At 42.5% G+C, this 18,103-nt stretch overlaps 1 protein-coding gene and 1 long non-coding RNA gene across 2 annotated transcripts; both read left to right on the plus strand.

The window, feature by feature from the left end:
• Window positions 1–13,030: 13,030 nt before the first annotated feature.
• Window positions 13,031–14,486, plus strand: LOC306969496. The gene is made up of 3 exons (XR_013793329.1): window positions 13,031–13,104; window positions 13,185–13,220; window positions 14,300–14,486. It is a non-coding gene; the product is annotated as an uncharacterized lncRNA (long non-coding RNA).
• A 233-nt stretch (window positions 14,487–14,719) lies between these two features.
• Window positions 14,720–17,522, plus strand: LOC306969301 (uncharacterized protein). Its single transcript, XM_079564912.1, has 4 exons — window positions 14,720–14,959; window positions 15,166–15,483; window positions 15,880–16,029; window positions 17,219–17,522. The coding sequence occupies exons 1-4, from the start codon at window positions 14,806–14,808 to the stop codon at window positions 17,464–17,466; spliced, it is 870 nt and encodes a 289-aa protein (XP_079421038.1). The 5' UTR covers window positions 14,720–14,805; the 3' UTR covers window positions 17,467–17,522.
• The last annotated feature ends 581 nt before the right edge of the window (window positions 17,523–18,103 follow it).

Consider the following 18,103-nt stretch of genomic DNA (forward strand, 5'->3'; position numbering starts at 1 on the left):
CACATCCTTAGGGCTGGGACGATCCACTTTTGTCACGATCCAATACATATCATGATACTCATGGGCCGAAAGTATTGCGATACTTGAAAAAGTATCAATACTTGGTACTGCAGCAAAAAGTATTGCGATCCAAGTCCGATCCCATATTTTGTCCCATCCCTACAAATCATTCATCCTGTCCTATTGTACATGTTTTTACCGGAGGAAGCCTACGCGGACACGGGGAGAAAATGCAAACTCCACACAGAAAGGCCCCGCCCAGGTAGGAGTCGAACCCGGACCGTCTAGCTGTGAAGCACGAGCGCTAACCTTAATGTTACCGGGCCTTGTACTTGAGTAACTTTTTGAAGAATTTGTACTTTAGTAGTTTTATCATATGGTACTTTTTACTTCTACTTGAGTAAAATTATGATTATGATAGGCGCTCATGCCTTTATGTGAGTGGCAGCTAGAGTATTGCTGGTGCCTATTGTTTTGTTGCTGCAATTATTTGCAGTATTTTAATATCTTTCTACTTTTATTTTTAACATAACTATGGATCATGTGTCCGCACGTGTGTCCTTAATAAAGATTGAACGAATGAAATGAATGATGAAACTCTGTACTCTTACTTGAGTTAAAATAATTGAACCTTTTCCACTGTAAGTATTTAAGCAGCAAATGCTTCATTTTGATCTGTTAAATAGATCGTCTCGTGCTCCTTATTCTTCAGAATTATTTAGTTTCTGTATTTTCTGCCATTTTCTTGGAATTTTCTTTGGAAATATCACAATTTCCACATGATTTTATGCTTTGTTCCACACAATTTATGACATCATTCATAATAAATCACACTTTTTTTTCTCAGTTACTCACATTAGGTACATTTCTCCAAGTACCTTCTTTTTTACTTTTACTCATGTAACTGTTTGGGTCACTACTTTTTACTTTTACTTGAGTAAAATGACTTGAAAGTACTCTCTGAATATCATGACTTTGTAACCAAAAGGCACAGAATTCAAAGCGAAGAGTAATTCAACATTACCATCAAAGTATGCCATGTCAGAGGGCACTCGCAAACAATATTGTTCACAGATTAGCCAAAAAAATTATTTAAAAAGTGGAGAAAAGGACAACTCTGTTATCTGCCGAGTCACTACCAAATGTCCACTAGTTTATTTTACAAAACGTGCCAGGAATATGGGGAATCTTTTGCGGTTTTGCCAAGACAAAGCTCTTTTGCAAGTGACATGTCATTATTCCAATATCCAAGTTCAAGTCGAGTCTTATATCCGGGGAAGAAAGGGGTATTTTTTTCTGCGTACACTGGTCTTGCCGTGTCTATAAATAGCACGTTACATTGCAATGCCTGTGCTTGGCCCCGCTGGTGGATATCCCTTTGTTGTCATTACTAACGGGTCAACGGAAGGCAAATCCTGCATGCAAAAAGTGTCCATGTGTAACAAGAGGTCACAGCAGAGCATACTCGTTAATCATTTAACAAAGAAAATGGCTGTAACAAACAAAGCTTAGCTAAGAACATGGTACATTTTCATTTTGGGAGTGGCCAATTTGTTTTTCCCATTAGAATATGAATATAATGCGTAAAGTAGTGACCCTGCCCATATCGAGTGCATACATATGAGTTCGTAAATATTTGATTGGTCTAAGTTGATCTGGCCTCGAACCTGATTGGTCCAGAGAAATGAAGTCATAACGCACCACGGAAGCATGAACCTGACCGCTTTATACATATTTATTCAAAACACTGTCCCATAATACAATGTTTTCCAATCACTCTCTGCAGAATCCCTGTTTTTGCTAGATGCATCCCGGTTTTATCGTGTAATTAAAGACGACAAGTGTATAAGGGCAAGCGCGCACATAAGCCATCCCCACATCGCCGGATTTCCCCTCGAGTGCACGGGCATGTGTGTTTGTGCAAGTTCAGCCAAGGAAGCACGACAGGGGGTCCGCACTGCTCAGGGTATCGACCAGAATGGGGGGTTGACGGCAGGAAAGTCAAATGGAGGGAAAAAACGGCGTACGTGTCTTACACCAAAGTGCACTGACATCTTTACTACATGAGCCAATAAGCTAAGATTTGCACTGTGTCACGTTAATGCCGCCTTTTAGAGAAGAGTAAGGCCAAAAGGCGTTAAACATGGTGGTGAGGCTGTAAAAGTCGTAAAGTTTATGGCGATCTTTTAATGGAAATTACCAGTAACCTTTTTACCGCATTATTTTATCATGACAAGTCGACGCAGGTGCATAAAAGGAGCAGAACGGTAAGAAGCAAGACAAAACGCAATGCTTGTCGCCTTGTAGAGATTATGTGTTAAAGATGTTGTTTATTATTAATGTTTAGTGCTTCAAAGGTATTGTTTTACCATGACAAGTCGAGCGGGGAAAGTAGTCCCTCAAAATGCGATCATTCATGTGATGCAAGGTCAGTTATATTCCAAAAATTATTCTGTCGACACAAACATTTATGTGGTTGGTCTGGCGTTATAAGGGATTTGCCTCAGATGCTCTGTGGAGCGGGTCAGACTGTTTTTAATGCAGGGTAGCTGATACCATAGAAATGTGCTAGCCTAGCACTAGCCTAGCGCCACGTAACTCTTCAAATATAAGAACCCCCTGAATTACAAAGAAATCAGCAACACTCTGGATAACTAGGAAATGAGGCCCTATGTCAAAAATCCTGAAATATCCCTTTAAGAACCTTCATTGAAGATGGAAAACTCCTGTACGACTGAGAGCCTACACAGACATAAAAAAATAGATAGTTTTTAAAGACTCCCTGATCAATGCCTTTCCTCTCACTTTCAAACATACTTATTTTTTGTTTGTTTGTTTTTAGCAAAATACACTTTCATTAACTTAACTAATGTAGGAATTCACTCATAATACTCAAACATTTTCTCAACAAATGCTAATAAGACTGATATAATCATAAACAACAAACTCTATTATTACCTCATGTGACAACCAACTCACCTGAGACAACCAGCCCCACCCAAGCTATAGCTCTCACGTGGCTTTAACTTGAAAGCCTAATAATCGTTCAATTCAAAAGCGTCATCATCTATAGCTTTTTGAAAGATATTAGATTGATCAGAAATCAATCACGTAAGCTTTTTAAACAAAAGCCTACAAAAGACAAATCTCATTTCATTGCTTTGTGAGTGAATGAAAACATATTACAGCAGGCGAAGGAGGATGTTAAAGCTGATGTTCAGTTACATGATCAAGTCACAGCGCCCTCTAGTGTGGCTACAAAATGCAATGTGACAACCAACCCGTGTGACAAACCGCCCCAGCATTTGATCCATCCTTCATTTACGAGGAATCAACCTGCCGAAGGGGGGGTTTAGTCGATCAGGAACGAGCATAGAGAGCAGTTATTTTGTAATGTTATTATTTGGTTTATGCAGCACTGGTGGAGCAATAATAGGGTCCAGTGCTGCAAAGGGGATCAATCCGAACAATATCAAGTATTCAAAGACTCTCGGATGTTTTAATGATCCTGTTTACTGGCCTGTAGGTATAGCTATGTGACTGAAGACTGCATAGACCTGAGGCCAGAGGGCACACAGCTCTCCTCTCTGTCTGTCTGTCCGTGTGACCTCATTCCCAGTGGCACTAATGTGGGTGAAAGCATCCATGAGCGCGTGTGCGGGGCCTGTGTGTGTGGAAACATTTGGGTCTGTTGTGTAAGTGCGCATAGCGCTGAACTATGGTTACACAATGTGCTGGTCGCTGCCGTCACTCAGCACATCATCAGCGCTCATGTGGCCCGTTGGAAAAGAAGAAAGTTGCTGCACCTTTTAATGCAGAAAAATACAAGTCCATTTTAAAGTATTCAGTTATAGGTCATTTTAAATCACCCAAAGCCCAGGAAATATTATGCATCAGGCCTACACTCATTTGCCTTTAGGCAAACATATTTTGGAAATATACGCAAAGGTTTTACTTGTAACCTTATCACACATAAAAATGTGCTGCTAAATAGTAAATTTATGCTTTCTGAAGTAGGAAAACATCTGCCCTAAAAACAATTTTTCAAACATGTAGTTGAGAATCGGTTTGAGATGAGATTACACTATCTAGTCCGCAACTTCGTTCTCAACATGTTGCCTCAAATATATAGCACAGATTTGCAGAATACCATTGAGTCCGTTTTGATAATCGGATTGATTGGATTACTGAGGCCTGTGGATGCCTGGTGACAACAATAACTGCTGTGTATGGACATGACCATGGTCCCAGCTGGCCTCTCTCTGTCTCACAGGGGAATGTAGGGGAATCCCATCGAGTAACAGCTTCCCTATTGTTTTATCTGTGATCTGCTCCTGGCCCTGAGCTTCCCCTTTCCACTCTCCCTCCGCTAAACAATCCATGCCCGCGCTTCCTCTTTGGCCGCTCTCACTTCCTAGTTGCCGCTGTCTTCAAAGGGCAGTTGCGTGGTTATGTCTCAGATGAAGTGTTTTCAAGGGCAAAATATTTCAACCACAGTCTGCAGGGAGGGAGGAATAAGTGTTAAAAACATGACACATTTTTATCAGTATCAAAGATACAATATTAGGAAGTTTAAGATTGACATTAACAGGGAAACACTGTCCAGTTCAATTATAAATCATTTCAATTAGCCTGCACAAGAACATTGTGAAAGGTTTACATGTTATAAGTTTACTTTATGAGGCTATGACCTTCTAAATGCCTCTCAGGATTTTCATCTCAAGTGCGATTGTGACAACTCCCTATCTGCCATAGAACATCCTTTTCTGCCTCAAGCAACGATCTGTGGTGTGCATTATTTACAATCCATATGCAACGCTTCAAATGATTGCTCCATGTTAGAGCTGAGCTTTCTGTCAGGAGCCTGTGCATGTGCAGGTCCCCCTCCTTATGGACCGATGCCTGGTACAGGACAAAATGCACTTCTGAATTCCTGTTATACATATCAGATAGGATTATCAGTATTCCAACCATTTATTACATGATTTTAAGTGATCAATTTGTCCATTTGTACCAGGCATGCATCTTTATTTGAATGTACAAGGCCATGAGTGTATGCTAACAATATAAGACAAAAGTGTTGAGGTTGTGAAATCAAGTGCGATAACCCCCTTGTAACATGTGGCTTGGTCCCCCTGTCAGGACATCAGTAATTTCAATTATCCATCTCGCGGTAGCATATTGTCCTTCCTGTAAAGAAGAAATTGGAACATTAAATCAGAGGTTTTGACACACCGGTGATGACGGTGAGAATGCTAAAAGCTCCTCGAGGCGATTATCTCTGAAAGGGCTCCCTGGGGGGAAATAAACTCTGCGGCCCTGATGTGCGGCTGGATCGCTGGCTCCTCCGTCTCCCTACCGTCTGCCGTCCTCACAACAGTCACTCATAACACGACGCTCCACCAAAAATCCTGCTAATTAATAATTGACAGCAGCGACTCATGGCCTCGTGCTTCTTTTCTTCTCAGCCTGACCCACATAATCAAGCAGCTGATCCGCTCTCTCAAAACCCCAAACCCTCTGGCACCAGGTTTTCTTCCAGCGGCGTGTACCAATGCACTCGTTCCTCCGCTATTCTTGTCTGAACTAGGACTAAACAAGGACTGATACACAACATTTGTGCATCTTGAACTTCAATGCCAGTCACCCGGAAGCACATTGGAGATTAGCCTCTGTATCAGCGAAGAACACAAGCTAATGTACATTCATGTGCGCCCATGTGAGCCACTGGGCGTCTGCACCGGGCCCCAGAGCATTCTGAGCCGGATTGGAACGCTGGGTCAAAGGCTAAATTCACCTCCCTCGTTTTCCACATGGCCTCCACTTTTGTCAGTCTTGCTACTCTCTGCCATGTCTCTCCTTTGCCCCTCCAGCTCTTAACCATCGCTAGCGGTGCAGGACGGAGTTTCAGGCCCTTTGGAGGGTTTGCAGATGGTGTCACAGCACAAACACCGATGATAATAATAATAATAAAATTTGTTGTCATGTGTGTTGAAACTTTATCAGGAATCTTATTGAATCTGCTTTGAATAATACTGATTGAAGTGCTTTAGATTGGGCCCACACCATCTCTGTGTGATTTCAAGTAATGCCTATAATATCTCTGCAGACTTTTTCAGTTCTGAACCTCAGGTATAACCAGCCTGCCTCTCCCACCTGCTCCGTTTGATGATCATCCGTGATAAAGGAGGATGGTGCCATGGCTTTGTGGAAATTTCTTATACACTGACAAACAAAAAGGGCGCCACAGTAATAAAATGGTCACAAACTAATATTTCGTTGGACTGCCTTTAGCTTTGATTACTGCCTGTGGCCAATCCATGTGTGAAAATGACATCCCTTGCTCCCTGACCCACTCTTTCACAATGTGAGCCCCGTGAATCACCATACCTGTCAAGTTTTGGTTTAAAAAACACGGGACATTTTATAGCACCCGCTGCAAGCCCATTTGCGAGCCGTCTCACCAGCCCAATCAAGCTCCAAAATGGGTGAAATACGGTAGTTTCCCGGCAAAAACGGGAGACTTGACAGCTATACCGAGTATGGAGTGAATGTACAACTGTCTCATGTAAAGCGCTTTGTGACTATATGTCTGTGAAAGGCGCTATATAAATAAAGATCTTCTTCTTCTTCTTCTTCTTCTATACAGCCTCGTGACAACTGCCACTCAGCCTTCTGCAGGTGGCATTTCTCGTGAGGCTAATGACAGAGTTCAGTCTGGCGGGGCTTTTTTGTATATTTTGTAATAATACAGGAAATGTACAAATTTCCCAGCCAAAACGGGACACTTGACAGCTATGATTGTCACCCTGTGCCGACAGGGAAGAAGAAATCCATTACAGTCAGTTTAATCCAAGCGGTGCTGTTTATGGTGCAGGCAGGTGTAAAATAGGGGGGTTATGATTTGTATTTATTGGCTGTAAACCAGGGGTGCCCAAAGTGGGGCCCGAACAATTCTGTCGGCCCCCTCCAAAGGGTTTTGTATGGTTATTACTAACTCTCTTAACTTTTCCCATTCATTCTCCATGGTAAGCCCCTACAGTATGGATGCAGTACACCTTTTGGCCACCAGCGTCAAATCGGGAGCGCTGTTTCCGTCCTCCAGCAAAGCGAAGGAAGCACTGTCTTTGCCAGAGACTGTAGGTGTTTATCAATCACAGGGTGTCGTAGCACATCGACTTCTCCAGTTTTTCTACTTTTGCAAAGGTTGTCGACAACAGGCGTCGCCATGACACTGATTAGCACGCATTTTGCCGTAGTGGAAAGTAACAACGTAAAACAAACAACAGTCAGAGTAAAACTACAAAGTTTTGTAGCAATTACATCTGTGTGCAGATGACCCTCAACTAGTCCAGACATCTTTTAATGTAGCATGTTATGTGAACAGATAGGAGAAAATGCAGATGCATACAAGAAAAACAATAATAATAAAGCAACTATTATCATTTGCAGTTATATGTGTTTCGCGTTTGAAATCGCTGTGTTTGGCCCGCGGCCCACAGGCACATTTTCATTTTGGCCCTCGGAGACAAAACGTTTGGGCACCCCAGCTCAAAACGGTACATACTATACACAAGATAGAATGTCTCCTTTTGATTATTTCTGTAACAAGCCCAATATTCAACATACTGCTCTCTCATCGTAACCATGTGCCTCACTTCCTCTCCCTTCTCACCTTTTCTCAGTAAATCTTTCCAGGTGTGTCTTCATTTCCGTGTTTCCGTGCGTGCCCATCTCTTGCACCTTGTTCTAATGAGTCTTTGTGAGGGACAGTATTCTTTAAGCACTGAGAGGAGTTAATGGCTTTGCTGATGGCTGCTGCTAATGTCTCCAGGCTAATGGCCTTGGCCACCACTGATGATAACTATGAACTAATAGCTGGAATGACAGATCGCCCTCTGCTTTCAGATCCATGTTTTGTGTAGAGACCAGATAGATGGTCCCGAGAGAGCCCCTAGAAGGTGCTGTCCCCTGAAATGTGGCAACACCACCCATGGGAGCTTTCAGTACAGTGGCTTAGGAGGAACATAAAAGCAGCCACGTTATCAAGCTTTAAATAGAGCACTCTCTCACGTCAATCTGTTAAAAACAATGGGATGTTTGCCTTGTTTGTAGAACAGATAACACACTTAAATGAATGAGTGATGGTCGACGGGATGTCTTGGTCAGTACCTCCACCAGTTGAGACTAAAAATAATCTCGATAGCCTGTGCCGTGCTTTTAAACTCTTAATATTTTTTTTCCAAAAGTCAGGACCTCAGCACGTGACCAGAAGTGGTTGAGGTCACGGCCCACCACTGCAAAGTACCACTATGCTTGTCAAGGAAACAAGTACAGCGTAGAGTGTGTACTGCATGCTGAACTGTTTTATCTGGAAAGGCCTAGGCTGTAACACTCTTCTCTTACGATATTTTAAACTAACTTCACTCATCTCAGAGGTGAATCCATTGTACATATTGAGTAAACAACAAGACAGCAATCACCAAGGTGCAGACCAAACATCAACTCTCAAAGGAATCCTGCAGTCCTACTTTGCATAAGAACAAATACGGGACTGATAAACACATATTTCCGCTCCAGTGACAGTCCATATAGTATTTATGTGAGTGATGCAGAGGGGAAATGGCTGTCGATATGGGAGGCACCTGGATCATTAAGGTAAATAGCTCCCCGAGTCGCGTCAAAGTGGCAATCCAATTCTTTCTTGACGGAGATGAGAGGCTTAAAGAGCTGTACATCTGTCCCTATGTACGGTAGCTGAAAGTTATATTAAGACGGCACTAAAGCAGGAGATGGAGCTTTATAGAGGGAAGGCGTGATGTGTGGAACCTCCTGCGCCGCTGACTTTTTAGCTCAGCTCCATTTGGAAGGTCATTGAGCTGTGTGATGAAGAAGAGTGGAGGCTTGGTGGAGCAATGAAGAGCTAAGTGTCCCACTGAGGCCCCGCCACTTGATAGAGACACACCATTACAGCGACATAGCGTCATTAGCTGGCTCAGCTCTTTGCTACTGGTCCAATATGTGGAGTAGCAGTTAGCATTCAGCCCGCGTTAATAGGGTAATTCCCATTCAGCAGGGATAGCAGCCTTATGAGCGATGTGTCACATCTATAGTCGGCAAGTGTAGCAGCCGTGCAATAATTCCTACACTCACGCCCGCATTAAATGACAGTCAATCTTTGCCAAGAACGGAGCCCGTCTCCTCCCCCTGCGCCCCAGCCCTAAATCACAGCTCACTGTCTCTATTACATACCTGCAGTGCTCTCTAAATCACTCTCCTCCGTACACGTCCTTCCTCCTCCACTTCAGGGCCTCGCACTTCTCTCTTGTGTATTATAAACTCTTTTCCAACTTTTTCTCTTTATGGCGGGTTAAAACAGCTCAGCGTTTCACAGTGACAAGCACGCTGCCATAAAGATGTCAACAGCCCTTCTTCAAACGTGAGAGCTTGGCAGGATCTTCAGTACATTTGCCTAATTGTATGATTTCACCTCCTGTGTAGTTTAATTATTGTATGTACCTACAGCACAGCACAGCACAGAGTTTCTTCGGGGGCCCCGGCTTCTGACAGTGCAGTTTGCATCTTTTTCAGGCTAATCCAGTTTACAAAAGAATTAGTTATGGCTGCTTAGTTCTGATATAGTGAGATTGAAGATTTCCTATGAATAATGGAGTAATAAATTCAGAACCAAGGAAATGCTGTTGTGTGTGCTTTGATCCGTAGCTCACATTACAAACATTCTTTTTCTTTTTACATGATGTGGCTATAGGTTGGGGCTGGACACAGATTAGTTGTAGGGTATGTACGTTTTTTATGTATGTACAGTATTTCATTATCATTATCTTTGTCTCTAGATATCAGGTTGCTGTGTTTACATTCTTTTGAGTTTGGTTCTCAATACAGTTAACCATAAAGTCAGAAAGCCCAATGAGCCGTGCACTAATGGTTGCCAGATCCTGCAAAAGCAGCTCAGAAATGACGCTCCCCTATTTGTACAGTCCCAGGTGGACGCCAGTAAAGTCTTTAATAGTGCTAGGGCAGGCCTCCAGTATACAACTCAGTGACGGATGGTTCTTAGCTTTCACATGAGGATCAAGAAACGTGCGCTTGTGCAAGTTAACCAATGATGGTGTCCATTTTAAAGCGACTAGATGCAAGTTGGTCATTTTATGCTCACTACTGCCATCTCAGGTTTTATGCGCAACTGCAGCTTCTATATTAAGCTTGCGCATGACGGCACTTAGAACCCGCATTAGCACCTTTTTGAGCGACAGTGCAGGATTTTAGAGGCAGTTTTGATTAATAGGTCTGGGCTCATTCTACATATTAGGACATTGTTGGAACATGAAGGGGGAGGAAAATACTTAGTTTTAACATTTTTAAACTCTGTATAGTCCCTTTAAACCAATGAGAGCACATCCTACAGACATTACCTTTAACATGTCAGTGTCTTGGCTAACACTAAACTAAAAATGCCTATGTGCACTGAGATTAAGAAAATGCACCTGCCTTGAGAAAGGATGGTACATTTGTTACATAAAAAAAAGTTCAGTTGATTTAAAAGCAAATTGTTGGCTTTTATTTGTTCATAACCAACGTCCTGTTTCTTGTCCCTAATTCTAAACATACTTCCAGCTTAAGCTTCCACAAGCCCCTTTCTCCCTCCTGCTTCATGTTTGGGGTTTTCAGTAGCTGCAGACAGAACGCCCATTTAGGCACTGTGTGTGTAAAACGCTCCTTCTGCGTCCATTTCAGGAGGCGAGGTGTAGCGGAGCGTGAAGACTCGCTGTCAGCCCGGATTACGTCCAGTAGCTGGGCTCTTATTCAGGCTGCCTGCGTGTGTGTGTGTGTGTGTGAGAATGTGTGTGTAAGGAAATGTAGCAAACATGTAAACAAATAATTAACCTCCCAAAAAAAAGCTGATTAAAAACATGTTACCCAGCATGTTGTATTTTACAATCTGACAGGTCTACATGCCGGCACGCTTCGCTGCCATCCAAACTGAACATTCTTCCTGTTTTTCAGTCCTCACACATGACCTCCACTAACCTCAGGCGGCCTCCTGCCATGTGCTGGTGTGACTGTGGGGAAATGCCCTTTTTTTTTTTTGCAGACAATTAGAGAAAATAGAATGAAAACCTAAGAAAGTGAGCTTGCACGGAAAACTCCACTGTGTGCTGCAGTGAGATGTCGGTCAGTGAGCATTACGGGCCTACTCCCTGACACACGGCCCACGCAAGTGCATTTACAGTTCAGCCGGGATGACCTCCTGCAGTTCATTACAAATATATGAACACAAGTAGACCTTTTCATTTGAAATCTCTCTTGAAAATCTGGATTCTTCATAGCATTTTGTAACAGTTCTCACTTGATGACAACTGCTACACACGTCCAGACCAGAACCTCCCGCCACAGGAACAGCCTTTTCTCATAAGACTCATGAACACTAAATAACCTGGTATTTGCCACACATTTGGGAAATTACATGTGTATTTTGCACAGTTTTTTTTTTTTATATAATTGTGAGCCCTTATAGTTTTATGTATTACCTTAGTTTATGTTTTATGTTGTGCAATCGTACCGAAGAAAAATCCTAGTTTGAGAAAGCGTTCACTGACAATGGCAAAAACACTGATCCTGATCTTGCTTCATGGACAACGAATCTGCACTTCTGCTCAGTACATGTGAAAGCAAGTAGCAACTAAAGAGTAACTTACGAAAATGAAGAACAACTTCCTCCGCCACTGCCTATCTGGGCCACTATACAGAAGCAGCAGATGTGTCAAACGCAGGTGGGGCGGGGCTATGAGCAGTCCGCAGGAGCAGAGCGGGGTGATCAGACCGCAGCAGGGTGACGGGGGTAAGGGCCACCACAGAGCAGCAGCCACTTCCTCAGCCTTGTCACGCTATGAGCTCCACCGTCAGCGCTGCTCTGCCAGTGGGCACCGCTGGAGGAGCTGCAGCAGCACACTGTGGCCTGATCTAAACAAATACAAGGGCACACTGCCTATTGTTGCACTAACTTTTGGTTGTTGTTTATTTTATTTTAGTGTAATATTATGAATTATTACAGAGCATATGTTCTCTTTGCAATAGAAGATTCTGTCTCTTTAGATATTGACTTATATTGTAAAAACATCTGTGTTTTTTATTACATATGCAGCTATTATATGTCAACATTACAGATGGATTGTACCATTGCTCTGTAGGGGGAATAAATTATATTGGAGGAAAACTGCATTATTTCAGTCACTACAATGCCTAGAGAGTGTGTTTGCTCAATGCGATGTGGCTGTTGGAGGACATCTACTGACAGACATTTGCTAGTGCAAGATAAGTCCAGGCCAGGCTTGTGGTCGATCCAAAATTAGATTTGTTGATGGTCCAACAAATAACACACATTGGTCTTGTTTCAATGATGAGTATCACTTGATGTTGCAAATCAAAATAGTTATTTTTTACCTTAAAAGAAAATCAACGTGTGTCTTCGAGATTGAACTGAACACAGTTGGCCTGTTCTCAGCTCATGCGGCCCATGCAGTGGATGTGGTTTGTGTGTCAAAATGACAGGGGCACTTTGCTGTTGACTAGCCTGCACTACTATATAGTGAGATATTTGTTTAAGATTTATTTTAAATGATATCACTGCAGCAAACCTTCTGTCAACAATGACTGAACAGAGCTTTTATAAGAAGTTTCTCTTACTTACACTTTTACACAATGTTGGTTTATTTAGGCCTAGTCAAAAGTTCTCTCTTAAGCAACTTCCTTTTTCTAGGCGCCCAACTGTCGGTAAGTGTTATCATTTCTTCAGAATATATAGTAAACTTGTCAATTAGTTATCAGTTATTAGTTTACTTACAGGCTACAACATTGATTCATCGTTATTGGTGCATAATTTGTTAGTGACTTACAAGGAACATTCTTGTGTGTGAATTGTAAAAGCAGAAATTAGAAAAGTGTGACTCCCTCACCTTTCACAACGAACATTTTTCTTGTGAGAGGAAGTAAATGTTAGAGACAGTTACATGACGGCTTGAAGAATGATGCCCCTCTCAGAGATGGACAGACTTCACCCGACAGGCGTAATCCGCTTCATTATAGGTACAACCTTTCATGTGCAATGGAATATTCTTCATTTTGTTCTTCAATATATATTAATGAGTTGTGTAAATGTTTTACAGTGGCCCTGGGTGCAGTATGCATGTTATCCTTTACAGGTTGGTTTTGAGTTTGAGTTTCAATAATATTTATACAGTCACTATTAATACAATCATCTTGATGACGCTGATAGCATAATATAAATGCAATATATTCATTGACCGGAAAAGCATTGATTCATGGGAGATTGTTTAATGTTAAAACTATTAATTCTAATGTCCCCCGAGTATGACGTGCTTGTCCCATGACCTCATTCACTTATCTTTATCTATAAGCAGCTGAGAGGAAATCAGGACTGAGCACAGAAACAAGCTAAACTAAAGCATAAATGAATATTAAGTTAAATGCTTTCTTTGTCCTTGTACAATTGTACAATGAAACTGCGTTCAGGTGTTAGTCCTGAGCCTCTGCGACTGAGCGCGCCGCCCTTGTGAGTCAACCTGACCAGCATGTTTTTGGAGGTAGAGGAAACCGGATTACCGCCTTCAGTCCTGCTCTGAAACGGAGCAGCACCTCTTGGGTTTGTCCCTGTTTCAGAGCGTGATGTCCTGCACTGGTCAGCTCTTCCACCTCCTCCCTCCTCTTCCTCCTGGGCAGCTCCCTCCGCTCCACAACAGTCTTTCAACAGCTTCTCCTTGTTTGTCCCTTCTGTGTTGCCTGTGGGGCATCTTCTGTGCTGCAGGTGTGGGGGGCTCTTGGTGCCTCTTCAGTGTTTCAGAAGTTTGTTTACTTCTATTAACCCGGGTCCTTCATAGCTAGCTTCGACTCTCTGCAGTAAAAATCTACTGAATCTCACAAAAACACGGCAAAAGCGCACAAAAGTAACCAGTATAACAATGTGAGACACAGAAACTACGAATGCATTTTAACGCCACTGTACCAAGAGAGAGGGAAGTTGCTGCTTGTTTACTAATTTAAATAAGCAAAATATAAAATAGCAGATGACCCTGAGAACCACCTAAAGAAACTACTACCAGTGGCGCACAACCACAGTCTGAGAAACACTGATCTCCAGAACAATTTTGTTAAATATTTAACCAAATAGGCTCTAATTTAGGACACTGACGAAAAGTAAAATGAGCATGTCGCTATAAATGATTTTTTGAAGATTTTAATTTGTGTGTCATTGATTTGGCAGATGGTCAGAGCACATTGCGATTACAAGGCTATAAGGACAGATGTGCTGGAAGAGTTGAGCTTCTCAACGGGACAAGAGTGTGTAGTGACTCCTGGAGCCTAAGTAAAGCCAATGCACTGTGCCAACAGCTGAGTTGTGGCAAAGCAGTGGGAGCTGGCAAGTCGACTTTTGGAAATACCCCTCTGAAAAGATGCAACTCCCGAAGGGCCGCTGGAGTGGTCTGTGCAGGTGAGCATGACTTACAGTACAACATCTCCGAGACACACGGGCGGATGACTCTACACGCACGCATCCCATCCGCGATTTTTATTGACATTAAGTATTTAAAGTAGCAAATTAAAATCTGACAACTAGGATTGACTGTTCTTTTTTCAGGTGGCATGCCCAAACCCACGGTCTCCACACAGCCCCCTACTGAAGTGAATTGGCATGGCAGCATCAGCATTTCATGTTCTATTCCAGATCAAATTCATAGTTTGATCCAAGGAACATTCATTATTATCAAAATGTCAGTCGTCCAAGAAACTAAACTGAAGAAGCTCTCATTCAACAGTTTTATTTTGCCTCTGGTGACATTTGAGGACGAGGGTCAGTACGAATGCTGCTATGATCCTACGATAGTCTCGAAGTTATGCAAACCTGTTCCCTTCACTGTGACTGGTGAGAACCATTTTATCATTTCACCATTTATAAGGCTAACTCGGAGAGAAAATTACTGTGAAAGAGGAAAAGAGAAGCTGGAATTCATTAAATAAGTAGAATTGGTCAAACATGCATGGCTGGTAGAAAACTCCAAACCCTCATATGTTTTTGATCAGAAAGCCTTGATTTTTTTGGAATAAATTTAACCCCACTCTGTCCTCCAGTGGATCTCCAGGCACCCAACATCTCTGTGTCTTCCCCTGACGGGCAGCAGATGGCCGGGGACAGGGTGCAGGTCACCAGAGGGTACAGATTTGTCATAGTCTGCTCCACTTCAGCCGACAACCCAGAAGGACAGTTCTTCCTCCAGTTCTCTGGTAGAGTGGTTGACAGCAAGCCTGCAGTCAACCACTCTGCCTCCTTCCACTTCCCCCAGTGCAAGTACGAGGACCAGGGAGAATACAGCTGTGTGCATCAGGTCACTGGGGCAGGACGCAATTACACCTCTCTACCGTCTGCAGGTGTCCAGGTGACAGTGAGACGTAAGCAGATATCCTTTATCATGAGCTAATTTAGCCAAGATATTTTAACACAAAGAAAGAAAATGAAGAGGGAGTCTCAGATTTAATCCATCAAGCTTCATTTTCTGTTACTTGTACCGTTCTGATTTCTGTTTAGAGGTAGTTTGGACCAAATTTCGGAGCATAAGTTGGATGACCGCAAAAGCGACTTTTTGTCATGTTCATACTAAGCTTATCCAGACCAGTGGTGCTCAAACATCTCACTCTAATTATTCCTTCATAAAATATCTGACCTTCCAAATGCCTCCAGGGACAATCACTCATTAAAAACATTCTACACTCGAAATCAGTCACTAAAATCAGTCAAGTCATTATTAGAACTGAATAAATTCATGTATCTTTCCTGTGTGTTTGAAGAGCCCCTGGTGCTTGTGATTCTTCCTGTGGCTGCTGTCGGTCTGCTGCTCCTGCTTGTGGTCCTGATTGGAGTGTACTTTTGCCACAAAAGAAGAAGAAGGTCTGTCACAGTCACCGAGCTGGTGGCCGCAGCCCCATCACCATCACCAAGTCAGTTCTCATCCGATTCTCTAAATGACGGAGCCCCTAAACTTCCCCAAGTTCCCAGCACCTTAACAATGTTATTTTTTTACAGAAAGTGATTTAGGTCAATGTACACAAAACTGTCAGTGGCCCAAGAGTTATTGCAGGATACTTTGTAGAGGCTTTGAAGACTCGTGGATGTTGTCTGTTTAGTGCGTAAGGACTGTGGTACAGAAAATGGTGTTCTTGCAGAGCGGCATTTACGCGTAAACTACACGGACTGATTGTCTGGTGAACAAAGCAACATCGCCGGAGTTAGTACAGCAAACCGGTCGTATTGAAAGTGTGGCCTACTTGATCCAATTCACATTACCTTACTTCTTTGCTATGAGGCCACTTTTAATTCATTAAAGCAATGCTAAGTTAATTTGTTTACCTTAATAAATCCTTTCCGTAGTCTCTCTGGGGGTAATACAAATCTCTGGCCAGAAAACCACAATTGCAACTTGACTGCCACCGGACCGCAGCAACCAATACACACAAATAGAATGACGAAGAAGCTAACATGATAACGGGCAACGCTAACTGCGGGCTAGCGCCACTTTAAACACTATTTACAACATCCCTCTCTCCCTTCACCTTTTCTGTCAGCGTAGTATTTGACAATTAATAAGTTAAAAAAATAACAACTTGCAATGACACCTGCAGTTGCGCTTATGGCCTCTAGGGGCATGAGATACTGCTTGAACATCCACCTATCGCCACGCATCTTCCCAGGACCTTGCAACTGTTATCTCTCCCTCATCCAAGCCTGTTGTCCTTCAAAAATGCCTGTGCAACAACTCTGAAAGTTGACTTAAACGCATTTACTGCTGCAGCTTGTCAGACTAAAACAAGTATTTGAACACACATCAGCAAATACCAACAGAAACGATGTTACAGACAACTCAAATTCAGAGCTTGGCGTATCAGACATGTAGCATTAACTACACAGACACAAGAAGGCAAAGGTTTTCACCATAAAACAGCATATCATTTAAGCACCATGCATTCCAAGATGACAGTAGTCCTCATGCAAAAAACATTTTTCCTCTTTCCTCTTCGCACACTGTTTTTTCCCTCTCTTTTGGGAACTTTAGGGGCTCCGTACTAAATGTGTGATTTGTTATTTGCATTGCATTTTCTCAGAACAAACCACCATATGTTTCATTGACAGCAAAGGAACACCAAGAAGATGAGGAGGAGGAGGAGGCCGACTATGTGAACGTGCCGCCGCCTGCAGGACACGCTGTGGAGGAGAGTCAGTGCGACCCGAGCGATGACGAGGCGGACTATGAAAACGTGATACCGTCACATAATGACGACACTCTGGACATTTATGGAGGTGATGACAGCATTTATCAGAACTATGAAGGTAGTTACCGTGACGATTTTCAGCTGCATAACCAAAAGCACGCTCAGTAGTGGGCTAATGGGTTTTCCTGACCAAGGTTCTGGCTCAAGATCTGAGGAAGACTCTCTGGCTGGAGTCTGTGAACTTTAGGGACAAGTTTGAACAAAAACAGAAAATAAATACCATTTCGGACAAAGCTCACATTTTGTTAAAGAATCAGTATGTAATATTTCATATATTCAATAAATAGGCTATGTCAGTGTTCGTGTGTCCATGTTTTTCCTGTAACGTCCTTGATCCTGATATATAATTGTTATTTACATTACAAAGAGAAGTTACTAAAATGCTCTGAGTGTAGAGCCTACGGTGAGAAGAGAGCAGCATGAGCAGCAAACACAAGGGAAGTGGTATCAGTGGTTTTCTTTGGGTTAAGTTTATAGTGCTAATGTGAGTTTAAGCATGTGCACATCAAAGCTGAGTCCCTTCTCTGACACGAAACGAAAACCACAGCCTCTATATATAAAATAAGTATCTAGGTCTGTTCTCTCAATTGCTGGTGCACATAAAGCATGGTAAACATATGGGACACTCTGATCTGTTACCTGACAATAGGTAAGATGATTTTTACTTCAAATGTTTGGGTAAACTCACATTCAAAACTCTATCTTCCGTTGCCTTTTCCAGTCTGTCTGCTGCTCCAGACATCTT

The sequence above is a fragment of the Gobius niger genome (assembly GCF_951799975.1).
Source record: "Gobius niger genome assembly, chromosome: 10".
In the NCBI taxonomy this organism is placed as follows: Eukaryota; Metazoa; Chordata; class Actinopteri; order Gobiiformes; family Gobiidae; genus Gobius; species Gobius niger.